At 38.2% G+C, this 13,868-nt stretch overlaps 1 protein-coding gene across 1 annotated transcript in view; it reads left to right on the top strand.

Annotated features, from left to right (window-relative positions):
* The window catches only part of MUC5AC (mucin 5AC, oligomeric mucus/gel-forming), a 45,273-nt gene extending 31,615 nt beyond the window's left edge, over positions 1-13,658 (top strand). The window contains exons 39-53 of the mRNA XM_063944755.1: positions 593-693; positions 1,227-1,258; positions 1,973-2,150; positions 2,260-2,364; positions 3,576-3,616; positions 5,808-5,936; positions 6,036-6,134; positions 7,466-7,594; positions 7,705-7,803; positions 9,001-9,120; positions 9,239-9,337; positions 9,961-10,080; positions 10,974-11,013; positions 11,435-11,552; positions 12,444-13,658. Coding sequence (XP_063800825.1) covers positions 593-693; positions 1,227-1,258; positions 1,973-2,150; positions 2,260-2,364; positions 3,576-3,616; positions 5,808-5,936; positions 6,036-6,134; positions 7,466-7,594; positions 7,705-7,803; positions 9,001-9,120; positions 9,239-9,337; positions 9,961-10,080; positions 10,974-11,013; positions 11,435-11,552; positions 12,444-12,705 — 1,672 coding nt within the window. The 3' untranslated portion in view covers positions 12,706-13,658. The remainder of the gene's footprint in view (positions 1-592; positions 694-1,226; positions 1,259-1,972; positions 2,151-2,259; positions 2,365-3,575; positions 3,617-5,807; positions 5,937-6,035; positions 6,135-7,465; positions 7,595-7,704; positions 7,804-9,000; positions 9,121-9,238; positions 9,338-9,960; positions 10,081-10,973; positions 11,014-11,434; positions 11,553-12,443) is intronic.
* Positions 13,659-13,868: the final 210 nt, after the last annotated feature.

Raw genomic sequence — 13,868 nt, 5'->3', positions numbered from 1 at the left:
ATTGTTAGGGGCACCGATAGGGGGGGAAGCACAGGTACTACTTACCTGAACTCGGGTCAGCTGCTGTAAACTGGTGTGGGGCTGGGTCAGTAGCACATTGGGTAGAGAGAGAGAGAGAAAGAGACTTCTGCTGCTTTTGGGGAAGAGACATGGCCACACCTCCCCTGATTTGCCCATGCCCCCCCCCCCCTCCTCCGTATCATGGATCTTTGTCAATTTAAGGTGGATTTCAGAATTTAAAGAACATCCCGTGCACAATGCATTATGAAGGGATTTGCTAAAGTATGGCTATGGGCTGCTCTTTTTGGCTTCAAAAAGCAAAGATTTATAATCTTGTCTGGATTTCAGGATAACCCACAAATGTTCCCTGTGATTAGCGGCAGAATTCACTTTGATTTTCAAACTTTTTTTTATTTTTGTATATTAGTCATGGCATCACATTATTTCAATGTATTTACTGTATACTGTACATATGGGAAGTTGAGTCTAATCTTGAAGGGTGCATGGCATCAGCAGTGAGCCTTCTGGATAAAAATTTAAACCAAAACATGTTAAATTTCATAAAAATCTAATTCTATTTTGCTTATTACAGAGACATACAAAACCTCAGCACGGGACAAACTGAAGGGTGCTTCTGCCCTGATGGAACCACACTCTTCAACTCCTATACCGATACCTGTGTTAAGGGTTGCTGTAAGTATTTGAAACATACAGTAAGGTGTCACAACATCATTAAATATTGTACAAACAACAGAACAGTCAAGTTTTGTTTAACCCAGTCACTGACTTGAAAATTATAATTTTCTTCAAAATGTTGATGATATTGTTAGAAGCATTCATTGATCACTCAAGGTTGATTATAAAATGATATCAATTTATGACTACTAATTTCCTTTTTTGCATGTAATTAATTTTACTTGCAAATGCTCAATTTAGCCAATTTGCTTCTCTGTACCAATAGCAACCTTTGTGTATCTGTACGTGGTTCACAGACCCACATGTAATTAGTTTTGTAACATTTTACTAGCAATTTACTAGTATGCATTATAATAAAGTACACAGAAAACTGCCCCCCCCCCCCCCCAAAAAAAAAAAGGCTGCAAAGTAGTGTATTATATTGACGGCTGGTGTGCCTAAGTTTCTGAATTTCCACTAATCCATTTATTACACATTAATTGCTTGTCATAATGTGATAAAAAGAAAAATAATCCAATGATCTGTTTCAGCTTGCGTTGGACCTGATGGAATGCCCAAAAGTGTGAGTACGATTCCAAACCTATTCCTATGCTGCTATGTCTTTTCTGAACACATTTGCAACTTATTCGTTTTGATGGGAAACAGAATTGTAGCTAGAATAAAAATAAATAAAATAAATTACCGCTACCAAATTTTTATATTTCTACATTCTCTGAATGTAGATGGTTTCTAAATGTCCCCATTCAGATATCAGTGGCTATGTAAAAAAAAAAGTCTTCTCATTGCATTATTAACATAACTATAATAATGGCATATACTGGGTCGTCTCATTATCCATGAAACTCGCTCGGCCCAGCCCCACTCTGGCTTGTCTGCCCATTTCCTGCTATTCCCTCTCCCCCCTACCCACTGTAGTGCAGCTCTGTGCCAACTCACCCTCACTCTGACGTGGCACATTCCCACCGTCACCCATGCCTTGATCCTGGCCCCAAACTCGTTGCTTTGTCACCCCACCCCTATGTTTACACAGGCAGCTGATCCTACTGCCCACAGCCTGTCCCGACTCCCCCACAGTGAAAGCCGTTTGGGGTGAACACCCAGGCTACCACTGCGCGGGCATTGAGCAGATGGCACAGATCTTCTACAATTATTATACAGATTATTAACATGTACTTATATAGCGGCAGCATATTCCAATGCATGCTTCTCTGTAATCTGTTCAGTGACATGATAAAATCTTACATTGAAAATGAAAGTAGATTTCATGTTCCCACAGCCTTCTGAGACCTGGACAAGTAATTGCAAGCAGTGCGTCTGTGAACCAAATTCCCTCACTGTTCAGTGTGAGCCACTGAAATGCCCGGCACCAGCTGCCATCACATGTGATAAGGAAGGATTCATAACTGTGCAGCTACCTAACCCAGACCAACCATGCTGCCTGCAGAATGAATGCCGTAAGTGAACTCAGTAGCCATATCCAATTCACAACTTGCTCACTGTTAAATGAATTAGTGACAGAGCTGTTTGGGAACAGATTAGGATATGATCTCTCTTTACTCACAGGCTGTAACAATACCTACTGCATGGATAAGGTGAAGAGCTGTCCTCTTGGATTCGAAACTATCCCTGTACTTTTGGAGGGTGATTGCTGCCCAACATATGACTGCAGTAAGTATTTAAGATTTCCTTTTGGCATATTTAATGAATATCTATTTCAAGATTCTGCTACTACGTTAACAAAACTAGGTGACTGGGAATATTTTGCAAATTGTATCTTCTGCTAGTTCCATCCCCCTAACTGCACATTTAAATTAAATACAGATTAGTCTCCAAGTATATCTGTTTTGGATTATTGACAAGCACTTGTCAAGTACACACAAAGGTCAGCCATTGTGTAGGTTAAACCAAATATTCAAGAGAATCAGACCAGTGAAACACTGCAGCACTCTATGTCCCAAACTTCCTTCATAATGTCAGTGTTTACTGATAGGAAGCTTTGTTGGGTCTATTGGGTCCGCCCTCAAAATGATTGGTTACTGTACGGTATGTGGAGGCAAAGGTACACTTTAGCTGTGCAATTTCTTTTATTTATTTTTTTTAATTAAGACAGAGTGCAGCCATTAAATCCAATGAGGGTAGTATATGTAAATATTAAAGTAATAGTTGTAGTTATTGTTTGGCCCATTTACATATGTTTTAAAATAAAACATATATCCCTGAGCTCACTACCAGATAGACACCAGGTCCACCTCTACGCTTTGCCTTTAACCTATACTGATACTCCCATCACATTATCTATTCTCTATCCGGCTGCAAAGACTTCTCGTTCTCCTGCGCTGCTCCCTATGAAACTTCCTATGGCAAGGCAGATGAAAGCGTCATCAGGCAAGGCAGATGAAAGCGTCATCTGCCTTGCCTGATGACGCTTTCCCTTAGCTTACAATCTTTTGGGTGCTCCTTATAAACTCAGCTTTTCACTCTTCCCTACACTGCTCCATCATATATGTACCATTCCCAAATCTCCATCTGTATTGTCACATGCCCTGTCCACTTGCGTCCCATTGCATTTATTGTACTCACCTGCTCCATCTACATTGTAAGCTCTCACAATTATGGCCCTCACTGCCTTATGTGTCATATCTGATCATTCTCTCTCTTCCCTGTTTGTTCTTATTTTGTTTTATGCTGCAATTTTATTTAAATTAGAGTTTTTCTGTTATGATCAACTTATAAATACAGAATCTGTCCCTGTTTTAGGCTACTTGTCATTGTACTGCAACTCATACTTGTAATTGCACCACATGTCTTGTTTTCATGTCTTGTCTTGATCATCATCATCATCATAATATGCTAATATGTGTTTCCTCTTTCTAAAACAGAACCAATGGAAGTCTGTGTTTACCATGAAACAGTCTATCAAGTAAGTAGCATTACTTAAAATTTTTTTTTTTTTAAATCTCTACAGGTAACGAGTAGTGATATTCAGCCCTAAACTTGTTTACATTATATATTAAGCATCCTTAGTGACAGGAATTGGACTTGCACAGGAAACAGAAGAAACATATTTTGTTTTGTAACATAAGGGTACACAATTGCGCCTGAATATGTGGTGGTAATGGTTGTAATACTAAATGACAAGTATACACTGTATATATGAAGAATTAGTGTATTTATTCTAAAACAAAATGACAGAAAGAGAATAAATGGAAAAAGATGTGAAAAAATAGAAAATTAATACATTAATGAAAGAGTGTATATATATATATATATATGTATATGAAAGAATTCTATACATATGTATACTTTGGTCCGCAGTCCAGTACAATAGAGTGTGGCGTCCCACCTCGTTTAATTGTGCTCAAACTTCTACCACAATGTGTGGAGGGGTATATACAACACAGTCCCAGAGGAGCTCGTTCAGTAATATATGGGGGTCACGGTCAAAGAGTCTGTTGCAGCAGCTTGATCCTGTCTTGAGAGGGAGGGGGGGTGAGGTGATCTTCTGACGGTGCTAGCAAATGAAGGGGTACCCCAGGTGGCTATGCGGGAGGGATGAGTTGCAGGAGATAGGTAATTATTGGCTCTGGACTCGCCGCTCTCTGACTCGGTCTGTGGCTGCGGAAGGTGCCCGTGTAGACAGGCGTCTGCCGCCGGCCAGATCCGAGGAGTGCGGTCGTGTCTCTGGGGGGGAAAGTGTCACTGACTTCGAGACCCGGAGCGGGACTGTCCGCAGTGCACCTCCCCACTTACAGAGCCCTTACCTTGTTCTTCTGTGCTCGATTCCCAACTTCCGCTGTCACCTTGCTTCCTTGTCAGTCTTGCAGCTTTTCGTCCGGTTTCACTTTCACTTTCCTGTACCTCGCGGTCACGTGACCTGTTCCTGTTCCTCAGCAGTCTTCAGCGCCGTGGGTGATGAATGTGTCCAGAAATAGAGAGCTCTGCTGTGTTGAATATGATTAAGGCAGTCTGTTTGAAACGGTGTCCTGTTAGCTCCTACGCGTGTCGACCTTTCTAGGTCTTCCTCAGGGAGTCTATAGACTCCCTGAGGAAGACCTAGAAAGGTCGACACGCGTAGGAGCTAACAGGACACCGTTTCAAACAGACTGCCTTAATCATATTCAACACAGCAGAGCTCTCTATTTCTGGACACATTCATCACCCACGGCGCTGAAGACTGCTGAGGAACAGGAACAGGTCACGTGACCGCGAGGTACAGGAAAGTGAAAGTGAAACCGGACGAAAAGCTGCAAGACTGACAAGGAAGCAAGGTGACAGCGGAAGTTGGGAATCGAGCACAGAAGAACAAGGTAAGGGCTCTGTAAGTGGGGAGGTGCACTGCGGACAGTCCCGCTCCGGGTCTCGAAGTCAGTGACACTTTCCCCCCCAGAGACACGACCGCACTCCTCGGATCTGGCCGGCGGCAGACGCCTGTCTACACGGGCACCTTCCGCAGCCACAGACCGAGTCAGAGAGCGGCGAGTCCAGAGCCAATAATTACCTATCTCCTGCAACTCATCCCTCCCGCATAGCCACCTGGGGTACCCCTTCATTTGCTAGCACCGTCAGAAGATCACCTCACCCCCCCTCCCTCTCAAGACAGGATCAAGCTGCTGCAACAGACTCTTTGACCGTGACCCCCATATATTACTGAACGAGCTCCTCTGGGACTGTGTTGTATATACCCCTCCACACATTGTGGTAGAAGTTTGAGCACAATTAAACGAGGTGGGACGCCACACTCTATTGTACTGGACTGCGGACCAAAGTATACATATGTATAGAATTCTTTCATATACATATATATATATATATACACTCTTTCATTAATGTATTAATTTTCTATTTTTTCACATCTTTTTCCATTTATTCTCTTTCTGTCATTTTGTTTTAGAATAAATACACTAATTCTTCATATATACAGTGTATACTTGTCATTTAGTATTACAACCATTACCACCACATATTCAGGCGCAATTGTGTACCCTTATGTTATATATCTTTAAAGAGGTATTGGGTTTAACCTCCACCACAATTTTGCTGCCACAGCGTTTATCCACACAAGTAGAGCGCTGGATACAATTTGTTCATAATATTTTGTTTTGTATTTATAGCCTGGAAAAAACATCACGACAGAGAAAGAATCATGTGAGGTCTGTGTGTGCACAGATGGAAAAGATGTTCAGACCTTGCTCAACTTGGTCACATGTGAGCCCTTGGTTTGCAACAAAGATTGCCCCCAGGTCAGTTATATATGTGTCAATGTATATGCACCTTAATATCAAAAGGACATATTGTAGTATTGTTCAGTGGCTATAACCGGTGTTCACTGCTTGTGATAGGGATTCTCGTACAAAAAGGCAAAGGATCAATGCTGCGGTGAATGTGTACAGGTGGAATGCACAATGAAGATGAATGATGATAATATTGTCACTATAAAGGTAAAGTGCTTTTTTTTTCTGGCGTTAATCATCAACATGTTTATAAAAGCAAAGATAGACCAAAGGCATAAATTATTAATAGTATCAGGGCTGCTATCCTAGAATAATATATACTATTAGTAAAATGTAAAATATCAAGTACAAACCAAGCATCTAACCACACGTCGTCTGGGTATACCATAATATGCTCTATCTAATAGGCTAGAACCATATTAAGACAGATGTGTGTGAAGCTTGCAGACATACCGTATGCAAACAACAGTGTTGCAAAATGGTGAAGACAGAATGAATGGAACTAAAGAAAGTAACTTTAAATAGAAAGTAATAATATAATAAACAACATAGATTAATAAGCTGCAAATATAAAATAAATACTGTATAAAAGAATTCATATTAAAAGTACATAGGTCCACAGATATAGTTCCAACTGCTTCATTCTACTGCCCATTTCAGCAATATGAGACTTCAATTCAATGAAAGCATCAAGAATCAGCTAATCTTTTTATACAGTGGCACCAATTGCATGGTAAAAATGCTTTGCATAATCCAAGTACCATTCCAGTAGTTACACAATCTCTAGATGGTAGATATTATTAGAGACAGCCAACCAGGTACACTCAAAGTGTACTAGAGAGAGACGCTTGGCTGTGACATTAATAACTGCGCAGGAATTTGTTTTAAACATATACCGTGTCGCAGATGAAGCACAACAGAAAGGGATGCAAGAAAAAGCTGTAGCTGCTGCTTCGTAGTGCTCATATACAGATTCAGACTTATTCGCATACAGATGTACAAATGTTGCACAGCAAATTGCTTAGTGTAATCTAGCAAAGTAGTTGTTGCATCCAGTTGTTTTATCTGTGCAAATAAGATTTACAATTTGAGTGAGGAAAACGCTCGACACAGCTGAGTTTCCCGGGACCATGTTGCCTACAAAATGTAGTTGCATTGCATTGTAAAATACAGTATTACTAAGCAGCAATCTTTACTCTCTTGTGTCCTTGTCATACCTATATATGTCATTCAGTTAAAAAAAAAATAGCAGGTCTAATAAGACCATTAGGTTCTAGAGCACAGTACCAGGGGTGGACTAAACATTTGAGGGTTCCATGGCAACACTTTAGTAAGGTTCCCCTTGCACTGTGCTGTCTGATTTTGAACAACTCACATATAGTTTGGCCCCCTAAACTCTGAGCCCCATAGTAACTGCACCCTCTGCCCCTTGCATGGAACATTCATTTGCTCCCTAGATATTCCAAAATAATGTTGTGTTTCAATCTGTTATTCCCCATTACTATCAAGTTAATATTTTATTTTGTTTTGTTTTGTAGCCTGGTGATACATGGTCTTCTCCACTCGACACTTGTACTTACTATCAGTGCAATAAAACTGGCGATCACTTTGTTTTGGCCAGCACAACAAAGGAATGCTCTATTTCCAGTGCAGAAGATTGCCCAGCGGTATGTGTGTAATGCTGCTTGGAGGTGTTTTAAAAATGGAACACTATGCTTGGTACTGTATCTTGCAAGATGTATTGATTTAGTTACTAAACCATCTCTGTTTATCTCAGGGCACCAAATACGATACTGTTGCTGGCGAATGCTGTGGAATCTGTGTGTCAGTGGCATGTTCTATTAAGCTGAAGGACCATTCTTCACACATTCTGCAGGTACTATTTTGTTTTTTAATCACAATATTTGTAGTATAAGAGATTTTCAGATTTGAGCCATTCACAAAGAACTCTATACATTAAATATTTGTAATAAAAAAAGGAAATATCCCTACATATGTCATGTACAACACTTTACACATACTTATGATTATGTACTTACCCAACATGACATACCTACCATTGGAATGGTAATAAATAATTAAACTACTCTACCCTTTAGATATACACAACACTAGATATGACCATATTACACTTTATATGAGATGTAGTCATTAGGTCAACATTAGCAATGTTGACATTGAGGTCAACACCACAATGTCGACATAGTTAAAATGCCAAAAACGGAAAAAAAAACTAGGCTGCGCTAATCACTTTCACTGGGTTATTGATAGTTGCTTTACAGGAAAGAGATATTTCTTTCCCTGAGAAGAAATGTGCAAAAGATAAAAAAAGGGCTTAAAATGTCAACAAGTTACATGTCAACATTGTCAAAATGCTGACATTAAGGTTGGGCTGTGGGACGGGAGAGTTAAAGCCAGGCACTAGGTTGAGGATAAGGTTATGCTATGAGGAGGAGTAAGGGTTAGGCACTAGATGGAGGGTTAGGGGTAAGGATTAGAGTTAAAGATAGGGGGAGAATACTCAGCAGTACACCAACATTGCATATCATTATAATACAATTATTTTACTCTCTATATACACACCTAGGGCACTAAACCTTCCATAAATGACCTGACCACTGGTTATACAATCACAATGAAATTCTATAACACACTATATAGACATAGTAACTACACTTACCCTATACCAGGTATGAATATAATGCAATTCCTTTATGTAGAACCCCTTATACTAATGCAGGAAAACCTTGCATTTTTACTTACGTTCCTTAGAGTAATTAAAACACAAGTAAGGTGTTCTTACCATAACAGGCAGAAGCATGCCCAGAAGCACATAACAAATTTCCTACAGAACCTCCCAGCAAACTAATTCTGCTCCATAAAACGATGCACCTACTGGGCATGACTTGGCAACTGAGCATGATTGTAATGCTCAGCACCTCTCATATAATATTGTTTATATATGTTCAGTACACTGCTGTTGACGTGCTTGTGGTATATTTGGAAAAAGCGGCAAATTACTTAGGGAAGCATTATTAATAAAATTAACATCATATCCTTCAAATATTTACAGCCTGGAGATACATGGAGCCCAACTGATGAACCATGTGTCCAGTATGAGTGCCACCAAATCGAGGATCAATTTGTCCCTGTTGAAGTCAGAAGAACCTGTGATATGGAAGAATGTGATACTGTACGTTTATTTTATCATTACCATATCTGACAATACTTAAAAAAAATCCATAGTATTAATGAATGACCAATATATTTTATTAACTTGGTTTACTGAACCATTGTATTGTTTACCACAGGGCTTTGAATATGAGTTAACAGCAGGAGAGTGTTGTGGAAAATGTGTAAAGGTCGCCTGTGTAATGAAAACAGAGGACAATACAACGATAGTCATGAAGGTATGTCACTATATCTAGCTCTGTGCTAGTAGCTGAAATGGATCTAGTATGGAAACAAAAGATTTGTGACCGTACTTCAGAGCCAACTTTAAAAAAATATTGTGTTGCCTTTCCATATGACTAAAACCGGACATGCACAGACACGGATAGCAACAGTACAAATATTGGTGGTGCTCCCAATATGATACCATATATAGTACAGTATTCAATTTTCATTTCGTTTAATAAAAATGCAATGCAAGTACTATAGAAGATATATATATATATATATATATATATATAAAATATTCAGCAGCCTACACATTATATATGTTGCATGCCTATTTGCCAGTATGCTACATTGTATATTATAATCACATGAACCACCCCCCTTTACTGATAACTTAAATAAAGTACAGTATGTCATAATCTAACAATTGTAGACAAATGTACCAGGAAACTTTTATGACACTATCAGCAAAGAAGCAGCTCATTACTGCTTGCATTACACCCATTTTCTAAAGATTTCAATATGTGTTAATTATGAAATGTGTAGTTGACAGATATTGTAATGTATTGTAGTTTTTTTCCTTATAGGATTTATAAACAAATCAACATAGTTACATCTCTGTTGTTCATTTCAGCCTGGAGACGTGTACAAATCACCAGAAGACAAATGTCAGTCCCACATCTGTTCCGATACCTTTGAAATCATAAATATAATGAAGACATGTCAAGCCTTCAATAGGTCACAGTGTCTGGAGGTTTGTGTTCATAATATGCCTTTTTGTCATCTAAATGAACATACATTGGTGGCTATGATAAAAAAAGCAAAAAATAACACTGATAAATACATTACATTCAAAGAAGTGTGCTGCGCTCTTCTAAAGCAGCTCCATATTGGTATATTTAAAAGTAAAAATTTAACTTTTAAATACATTAATATGCATTTTATGATTGTTCATCTAGTGAAACATACAGTATATCATGGGAATATCAAAGGTTAAAAGAAAAATAATCTAGAGATCTAAAGTGGACATAGTGTTAATTTTCACAAGTAGTACAATGTCCCTTACCAGGTGTCACAAGGTGGTAGAATAAAAGATCTGGCACATTTCGTTACTTAATGGCTTTCTCATAGGAAAGAGAAAGACCTTACACCACAATAATAATGAGTCTTTCTATTGTTATCGTCTAAGTGTTGTGAGAAGGTGCCACAAATCCCAGATGCTTGGTGCAATTATAATATAGTATTACCTGGGTCAGACACATTCCCCAGAAATGGACCCATAAGGAAATTCAAGTAATCATTTTGCATCTAGACAAAGAACCAGAACCAGACTGTGTAGAATTATTGAATTAAGTAAACTGGGTTTGCTGGTCATCTGTACTTTCAGTTATGTGGTGATAGACAGGACTGTGCTTCTATTTATCTACATATTTAATGATTGGCAGCCACCAGCAATGGTTTTGCCTACCACATTGACCATAAATAATCTGATTTAGTACTGGACATCCAACCTGTGGTACCCCTGCCAGTGCCCTGTGGCACCTAAGGGCACCCAGTTTGGCAAAAACTGCCTCAAAGTAAAGTAGCATGGCAGATTCTCATAGTTCCCCTATCGGAACCATACTCACTTATGTCTCTTTCCAACAGGGCACTATCAAGTCTGATGGCTGTTGCGAGTCTTGCGAGTGTAAGTGGACGTTTTTTTTTTACTTATCATAGCTGTCTACTAGATAAGAGTAAGAAATTGTTTATGATTGTGGAATATGTTATGTAGTATTTTAAAAATAAATAATCCAGGTCCATTATATTTAGAACAAGCCTTAAGGACAAGTTCTCAAAGTTTTGATAGAACTCTACTGTAGCTGCCATTCTATGCACATGGAAGAAAAAGTGTCTTCAATAAATATGACACTATCTCAACACAGTGTATTGCTCAAAACTCAAAAAAGATCCTTAAAATTGTTGAATAACTAAACATAATGACAGTTTCTTTGCGCTTAAAAAGTACAGATTCAGAATTGTAGCCATAGCAATATATTAGTTGCGCAACAAAAAATATATATATATATTTGCACATAAATAAGTCATTTTCTTTTTACTCTTTGTAGCTGCTTTATCAGGATGTCAGACCCATAAGCAAGTCAAACAAATCAAGACTGGCATTTGTAAATCTGACCAGACTGTGGAGCTGTCTTACTGTGGAGGAGGCTGTATGACCACATCCATGTAAGTTGTACATTTATGAATCAATGGTTGTAAATCACATAAAACCTTCTTGCCACCTTTCTTTTTCTTCACACCATGTTGCTCATCTCTGCATAAGGCTGGCGTCATTCCTGTGATAAAGAAATAGCATTTATCACCTAACAGATCAAAGGGGATGAAATCTAGACCCACAGCTAGCACAAGTATAAAAGCCATGTTCTCCTTAGTAAATACAAAAAACATTCGAATACTCATGAAAATGCTCTCAAATATTTTTTGAATGAATTTAAGGCATAACAATGTCCGATCTGTCCCTTTATCACTACACAGTGAAGGTTAGTGGAGTGTTGCAATTTTTGACCTAAACCAGTTGGACTTTGTCCTACAAACAATACTTTGTTATGCTCATGAGGCTTATTAAAAGGGCAACTTGTGGGCAAATATCATCTCTAATAAAATAATTTAATCCAGTCAGTCATTCCAGGCCACTCTTACATCCACAAATCTCCAGTGTCAAATAAGGTGAACTGCTGGTCAAGTTACTTTGATAGTGCAGTCTATGCAACACTGTGTTGAACAGAGTTCTGTGGCAAAAAAACAAGTTAGGTGATACGTGTACAGTAGAGCACATACTCCACATACTTTGAATAACTATGACAGCTTCATCTGGCAGGTGGGAGAGATACATTAGACATAGAGCTTTTTATCCTAGGGAAGACCAGAGTTTGGGATCATAGAATTATTCTTTCTTCTTCAATTACCATTGACATTTCTTTTACAACACTATTCTTTAGTCAGTGCCAGATTAGGTTTTAGAAGGTTAGATCATGATTCCTAACTGCCCAGATTGACTGTTGCTGCTTTTTAAAGACATTTACTGTAGCATTGTATTTTATTGTGGTCTTCCCATAGGTACTCTCTTGAGGCAAACACAATGGAGCACAAATGTAGCTGTTGTCAGGAAGTAAGGACAAGCAAGCGACAAGTAACTCTCAATTGTTTGGATGGAACCAGCTCTGTCTATACATACGTCTATGCAGAAGAGTGCGGCTGTACCAGAACTGCATGTGAAGCGGAAACTCAGACTTCCATCTCTCAGGAGCAGCAGCAGCTGGAACAGGATAATACTCAACAAACAATCGACCAGGAGCAACAACAGCAACAATCCAACTGAACAACAACATCAATTATAGTTAAATGAATTATAGTGAATCAGAACTTCTTAAATATAAACTATGAGACCTTGCATTCAAATGCTCTGATGAAAACACTCTACCAATTGGCTCTTTATGACTCTGCTTTGCTTTGTGACTGCCAAGATCTCTTCAACGGAGTCTCCAACTGCCACTTCTCTTCATATACACTATGAGACTTCTTACAATAAGTGGGTTCTTCCCAAGCAAACTGTACTTACTCTTTTATTTTAATATGCTTTTTTAAGAGCCACTGTTCAACCATTTTCATTATATAAATTAGGAAATAGAGTGTCCTGTCAGATGCTATAAATATTTTGGCATATAGTATTGATTTATTATGCCATTCATCTTATTTGTTAGATGAACCTTAAATACATTAACATGTTATATTAGCTATTGCAAACTTCATGTTAGCAGTACTAAATTTTCAGTGTAGAAGTAGTTTACATAGATGGTTAGATTTAGTATAGCACACATAGAATTTAGTTTACAGTGTTACATACCGTAGAATTCCCATATTAGATGTATAGTAGTTAGGCAGAAAAACCTAAGGTCCACTTAAGCATTTCATGTAATTGGGGTAACTACAGTACATTGTTGCTGTTAGAAAATGTGTTTTTGTTTACAAAGCAATGCTATTAGTTAAATCCAGTAACTTTAACTGGATTTAACTAATAGGGGAACATGAAGGATGTTTTTTTTTTTGTTCTAAATTTATTTAACCACATTGTTTCAGGGATACTGTAACTAATTCTGACACGTCTACGGCTACAAGCTCTTATCTATTTATTTGTCTTTTTGGAGAATTCTAATATGTATCTGATTTTTCCTCTGTGCCAATGGAACTAGAGTGTAATTTGTTTGTTATTTCATCACCGGAGTATTGAATGTGATTTGAATTAAAAAGAAAAATCTTTTGAGCATTTTAGAAGCTTGTTTGTGTTAATTATTGTTCATATTAACTAGGAACAAAATAGTAAACTGATCCATTGTCTTTGTAAATGTAGATTAGTTAATACATAGAGTTAGGCCAATAATGGCAACTAATTAGTAAGCAACAGCGGTGATAAAGGTGGAACAGATTTGTTTGGAATGGACTGAGCTATTATACAGTATATAAAATGATTACACATACTGTAGA

The sequence above is a fragment of the Pseudophryne corroboree genome, chromosome 11, assembly GCF_028390025.1.
Source record: "Pseudophryne corroboree isolate aPseCor3 chromosome 11, aPseCor3.hap2, whole genome shotgun sequence".
NCBI classification, from domain to species: Eukaryota; Metazoa; Chordata; class Amphibia; order Anura; family Myobatrachidae; genus Pseudophryne; species Pseudophryne corroboree.
The sequence above is the reverse complement of the archived record's forward strand: the minus strand, read 5'-3'. Positions and strand labels throughout refer to the sequence as shown.